The sequence below is a fragment of the Lipotes vexillifer genome, unplaced genomic scaffold (assembly GCF_000442215.2).
Source record: "Lipotes vexillifer unplaced genomic scaffold, Lipotes_vexillifer_v1.1 scaffold342, whole genome shotgun sequence".
NCBI lineage: Eukaryota > Metazoa > Chordata > Mammalia > Artiodactyla > Lipotidae > Lipotes > Lipotes vexillifer.
Genome location: NW_006786802.1, coordinates 6,253,116 through 6,259,132, shown reverse-complemented (window position 1 = coordinate 6,259,132; position 6,017 = coordinate 6,253,116). Strand labels below are relative to the sequence as shown.

At 58.4% G+C, this 6,017-nt stretch overlaps 1 protein-coding gene across 1 annotated transcript; it reads right to left on the bottom strand.

Annotated features, from left to right (window-relative positions):
• Window positions 1-796: 796 nt before the first annotated feature.
• CBLN1 (cerebellin 1 precursor) lies at window positions 797-4,650 on the bottom strand. Its single transcript, XM_007459484.1, has 3 exons — window positions 4,036-4,650; window positions 3,767-3,886; window positions 797-2,468 (listed from the first exon to the last, which is right to left on the bottom strand). Exons 1-3 carry the CDS (start codon window positions 4,297-4,299, stop codon window positions 2,271-2,273), a joined length of 582 nt encoding a protein of 193 aa, XP_007459546.1. The 5' UTR covers window positions 4,300-4,650; the 3' UTR covers window positions 797-2,270.
• Window positions 4,651-6,017: the final 1,367 nt, after the last annotated feature.

The following is a 6,017-nucleotide window of genomic DNA, read 5'->3' as shown; positions in this document are numbered from 1 at the left end:
GTGGTCCCACAGCTTGGACATCCGCCCTGGTGGTCTGCTCCTCAGGAAGAGGGGTGACCTCCCACTCACAGCCAAGAAAGCTTCAAGCGTGTCTGGGGCTCAGCTCCCTCGGGCGGTGGCTACCGCAGCCCCGCGGCCCTGAGCCCTGGCCTGGGCGGTATCTGTGTGCCTCGGGCGGGCTCTCCGGCTGAGCGACTGGGTCGAGTTGCTTCCGCTGCCCAAGGCTCCAGCTCTCCCGGATTTCTACCTCCCAACCAGAAGGATGCAAAGAAAGGATTTTTTTAAAGTGTCTCCTTTGTTTTAAAGGATAGTTTAAAAAAAAATTTTCCTCTAGGACTCCTCGTTCTCACTTCCCTGGGGAGTGACTGTGGGGCAGGAACAGAAAAGCACCGGGTCCCCTCCTCACTCCCGAAGTCCCTACCTATCCCGTGAAGGATCCGGGGCCGCTGGGGCTGCGGATGGCGCCTGCTAGAGATGCGGACCCCTGGACCGCGAGCAGAGGAATAACCCGGTCTGAATTTCAGCGCAGGCCGCGTGCCTGTTGACTCTCAAAATCGGAGGAGCCGCGGGAACAAATAGAGAAACATTGCTTATTATGCTATTAGTAATCCCTCACACCACCCTTCTCTCCAGCCTCCAGGAGCTAATTAAATTCATCTCTGAATCTCGGGCTACGTAAAAGCCTCCAAAAGGAACAGAGCCAGAGGGGCCCATGCAGGCCTCGGCTCCCGCCCCTGGGCTGCCCACCTCTTTTCCTGCGCCCGACCTCCCCTCGGCCGAAGCGACTTGGTCAGACTTCCAGACTTAAAACGAAGTCGTTTATTTCAATTTTGCTTTCACATTATGTTCCGATACAATCAAAACTCCTGGACGAACCTCTTGAATAAAAGTCCTGCGATGAGCGCGATCACAGGTCCCGGGGGCGGGGTAATACGGCAGGGAGGACTCGGAATTCAGAGGCGGCGAAATAAAACATACGCTGCTTCGGGATCTGTGAGCCGACAGTCCAGAGGCAGAGGCGTGGGAAGCGTGACGCTTAGGGCAGAAAGGTTCCGGCTCTTCGAGTTGGGATTTACTCCTGATGCATTTGGACTGCGAAAAGCCCAAACTTCGCTTCCAGGCGGCCAGCCGGGCCTGGCCTAGCAAGATTTCAGCCAAATTTCTTACGTTTGCGCCAAAGCAGGGAGCACGGGGCGAATGCAGTGTTGGCCCTAGGCCTGCGCAGGAAGGAGCGCAGGCCGATTTGGCGAGGAAGCCCTCCTGCCCTGGCCTTTCTTGGGTTGCATCCCACCAAGTCCCCTACCCCTCTGAATCTCGCCCTTCCGCACCCCTGCCTCCAGACCTCGCAACTGGGGAAGGTGCGGACTTTAGGAAGCCGTTTCAGAAAAATAAAAGTCCCACTTCAACTTTATTGGATTAAAGCAAAATTAAATCTTGGCTATTCACAGGTATGTTACAGAGGACGAGGAAGCGTCCGGAAGAACCTCCTGGCGTTTAGTGGAGCCACAGAACACGAGGGCATTAACAAGCATCAGAACATCAAGCAGCCTTACATTTCACGATCACTCCGAATAGGACATAGAAATACGGAAATACAGCCAGTTTCCACTGGGAAGAGTTCTTCGTGTACAAATGATATATATTTATATATATATATATATATTTTAAACCAGTCTCCACTAAGGTGAGTCCTTTCTCTGCTAACAAGCAGCCGAGGATACAAAGTATCTTCAGCTAATTAATTCGAGCGGTGTTTTCCGAGCAATACTTGCCAAATTACCTCCCCATCAAAAGAACAAAAACAAAAACCAAACAAACAAAAAACCTTCCCCCCTCTCCAAAATAAAAAAGGGGGGAGGGACATATTAGATTTCAGCGTTTGTAAAGATTCAGATGGCGACTCAGAGGAGGAAGATATTTCACATTATACAGTGAAATGCAAAGTTTCTTTTATATAAATTGTAGGGAACATGAACATGAGGGTAAGAAACAATGACAAGGAGTCTCTCTTGATTACTGCCACTGGAATGGGGGAGGCGAGTTTATTTTTGGAAATGGGAGTGCGCAGAGCTAAGCGGAATTTACTTCTCCTAGAGGAAACGGACAAAGTTGTCCGACCGCCGGGCGCGCACCTTTTACCCGGATATAGCTGGGGAACATGTAGGAAGTTTCAAGTCGTGCCGCTTTCTCGTCCTCTAAAGTTCTGCCTCTTTATCATTTTCCCCTCCTGCCTTCGCCCTCTCCCTGCCTCCATTCCCGCGATGAGCCAGTCAGAGGGGAAATACAAGGAATCCCGAGAAGGTCGAGTACTTCCAGCCCCCCATCAAGTTTCCCCGCTCCAGCTTGAGGTATGCTCGGTCGCCTTTCTCCATCTGGATTAGAACTCCGTTGCTGGCGGCTTCCCGGGTCACGTCCTGGTCACCAGCGAAGGCTGAAATCACCGGCCACCCGTTTAACATGAGGCTCACCTGAGAAAGAGACAGGCCCGCTTCAGAGGCGCAACCTAGGCGGGTACCGAAGCGGCGATAAAGCCGCGAACCTTCGCTGCTTGGCTAACAGCCGTAAGGCCTGGAAGCAGGGGGCGGGGGTGGGGCGGGAGAGCGGAAAGAAAAGGCGCTTTGCAGTCTACTGCTGAGGGTCCAATGAGGCGAAAGACGGCCCATCTGGGTGACAGGAAGGGTCTGCCCCCAAAACCGGAGTCACTTTCATTTCTTGGACGCCCCAATAGAATCCTGATTCGCTCTTTTATCCAGTTTAATGAACCCGTAGGTGGCTCAAGCGCCCAGAGGCCTTCAGCCTCGCCCTCCCCCCAGCCTCAAAGAGAAACTCAGGCAACTGGCGCTTCCGGGAACACAAACAAATAGAAACAAACAAACAAAACGCCTGGCTCCTCCCGGACCCGGCTGCCAGGACACAGCAGAGACGCAATGGAGGAGCCAGGCAAGGCTTCGGCTGATGAGAAATCTCGTGCAGAGCTGCACTCTGTGCTTCATCCCCAAACCCCGGGCTCGGTTCCCGTCCCAGATCCAGCCTTGCCCGCCACCGCCTGGTTTTGCCCTTGCGGTGGCACCAGAAGCCAAAGGCCCTGCGCCCTCTCCCCAACCGCGCGTTCCGCCTTCTGTGTCCGCCCAAAGGAATCCTGGACACCTTTGGGAACCTGGAGAGCCGGTGAGTGCTGGCTAAGGAAAGGCCGGAGCCAGGAGGGAGTGGCACTATGCCCCTCCCTTGTGTCTCCACCCTTAAACTGCTATGGCGCGGCGCTGCTCTTTCAGAAATCCGGAGTCGGCCCCCATAAAGACGCCAGGAGACACCCCCCCTCCCCGAGCGTGGCGCTGAACGCAAGCGCACAGGCGTCTCGCGGGCTTCAGAGCTGGGACAGGGTCGGGGATACTGTCCGTGGTGCTGAGGGCGAGGATCGCGGAAAGCTTCCCGAAGCGGGAACTGTCCTGGATGCTAACAGAAACCTCTAAGGGAACTCCCTGGAGTCCCATAGAGGGAGAACCTCTTTGGAGGGTCCCAGAAGGCAGAGGCAGAAAACTGTGCCTGGGGATGGGAACAGGTTCCAAGAGCCAATGACAGGGAAGGCAAGGAAGAGTCCAAGCCACAGAACCGTGAGAACCTGCTACCCGTCCCTCCAAGCAGCCCGGGCACATGCAGCTGCCCCTTCCATCTCCCACCCCCACAGGGCTCGCTCACTCCCGCGGCTAGTAGCCCCCTGCAGTAGTCCTGCACAGGGCTGGGGCCTGGCCCTGAGGCGGCAGCTGACCTGGATGGTCTGTCTGTTGTAGACTTTTACCACGTGGAAGTTAAAACTGTAGATCCCTTTGCGCGGGGCGATGAAAGTGCTGCGTTCTGAATCAAAGTTGTTCCCGATGTTCACTAGTACCTATAACGAGACGGGAACGAAGGGGAGTAGGCAAGAATCTGTCCAGAACGCTTGTCCCTGCGTTTCCGCAGAGACCTCGGAGACGATCGAACATCTACCTACCACCTCTCCCCTAACCTCCACCAATCCAATCTTCCCGGAGCACTCACCTGGTCGAAGTAGATGATCATGGTGCGATTACTCATCTCGGACGGCTCGTGGTTGGTGCTTCTGATGGCAGAGAAAGCCACCTTAGCGCTGCCGGAGCGCACAGAGATGCCCAGAGCTGTGCCCGTGGGATCGGACGTAGGGTTGGAGTCGCAAACCACCAGGCACTTGCCCTCCAGCACGATGGGCTCCGTCTCATTCTGCCCGCGGGCCGGGCCCGCCAGCCATGCTGCCCCCAGCAGCAGCAGCTCCACGACGCCCAGCATCGCGGCGCCGGCGCCCACCCCGCCCCCCACCCCGGGGGCTGCCTGCGCCAGCCGCCCCCCCCCGCCCCAGCCCCGCTCCGTAACCCCCTCCTCAGCTCCGTGCGCAGCTCCACCGACGCCGCTCTGGACACTTCAGGTCTTCGTTGCACTCCTGGGCAAGCGTGCCCCCCGCGCGATGCTTCCCGGAGCCCTGCCCGGGCCTTAGGGGTACCGCGGCTGCCCAGCCGCACTTGGATGCATAGCCGCTGCCGCTTGATCCCCGCTGCTTCCGCCGCCTCCTGCCCGCACCGGCCGCTCCCGCCGCCACCGCCGCTCTGAATTATTGATGCAGCCGGCGATGCAGCCGGAACGGGCAGAGAGCGCGCGCCGGGCACAAAGGCGCGGACCGCGGCCTGGCCCCGCCCCTGCCACCTCCCTCTCCAGCCCCGCCCCCGCACCGGCGGAGGCTCCGCCCTCTGGCCAATCCTGGCGCGCCGCGCTCCCCGCCGAGCCAATGGAGGCGCTGTCCGCGCGCGGCCACCTGACCCTGGGCGCTGTTGTTATTAGGCGCGGCGAGGCCGGCGGCGCGCGGCAGCAGGGTTGGGCTCTGGCCGGGAGTCGACTGAGAGAGCGAGGGCCGGGAGCGCGCGCGCGCCCGCGCCCGGACCCTCTGCCGCGGCCGCTCGCTCTCTCGTTTCCCGCCTCCCGCCTCCCGCTACGGTCTTGTTCAGCCCCTCAGCCCTTCCGCGCACCTCCCTCGCCGGCCCTCAGGTAGGAGGCGGCGCGCGCCCAGGGTCCGGAGTTGAGTCGCAGGGGGGCCGAGAGACGCCCGCGTGTGGGCGCGTGGGGCGGGAGGGGAGCGCCCTCCAGCGGGCAAAGACGCGAGGGGCAGCGGGCGCGCGGGTGAGCCGTGGCGTGCGGGCTGACCGGGCTGTCGGGCTGCAGGGCGCGTGCGTGCGCGACGGGGTGGGGCGTGCGCCAAGGCCTTAATGGGAGGAGGCGCACGTGCAGCCGCCGGGAGCTGGCGCGGCGGGGCCTGGAGGCCACTGTCAGCATCCCGGCCTCGCGGCTAAGAGCGGAGCGCTGGGCCGGCAGCTCTCTCTCGCTTCTCGATGTGCCTGCTCTGCGGGTCGCGGAGTCGGATCTAGCGTTCACTCATTCATTCGTTCGTTCATTTATTCGAGATAGATCATTGAACACTTACGAAGTGCCAGGCACAGGGCCACGCGCCAAGGATGTAGTGATGAGCAAAAACAGACGAGGCCTGTCTTCGTGCCTCTTACAGCCTAGTGCAGGAGGCAGTGACAAGTCCAGTGGCGTCGCAGGCAGGCTCATTTCCCTGATAGTTTTATCTTTTGCACTTAAAAGTTATATTTTGCATCCGTATTTTTTTATTTACTATGCACCTTTGCGTCATGTTTTATCCACGTGTACTTGCATATTATTGCCTTGAGAATAGACACCAAATCTTGTGATTTATGGGCGATTTTTCAAGGGTGATTTTGAAATTTCAAGGTGAGTGAATTTTCGCCTCACGTATTAACTTAGAACTTTATACACAAGTAGTCACAAACGTGAAAGTGAAAATACAGCTTTGGTAAGTGGCAGAGAGAGAGGAGCAGCGGAGATGGTAAGAGGAAAGGCACGTTCCAGCCTGGGTGCGAGAAGGCAAGAGACCTGAAGATGCACGCCGGCGGTTAATCCGGCGGAGGCTGGAGGACGAGCGGACCTCTCCGTCA

What these genes read in the sequence shown, in the direction of transcription:
- CBLN1 (XM_007459484.1), bottom strand. Translation starts at nt 4,299, where the DNA reads ATGCTGGGCGTCGTGGAGCTGCTGCTGCTGGGGGCAGCATGGCTGGCG. An exon ending in TGATCATCTACTTCGACCAG is followed by an intron (nt 3,887 to 4,035) that starts GTGAGTGCTCCG and finishes GTCTCGTTATAG; the next exon opens with GTACTAGTGAACATCGGGAA. An exon ending in ACAACAGACAGACCATCCAG is followed by an intron (nt 2,469 to 3,766) that starts GTCAGCTGCCGC and finishes TCTCTTTCTCAG; the next exon opens with GTGAGCCTCATGTTAAACGG.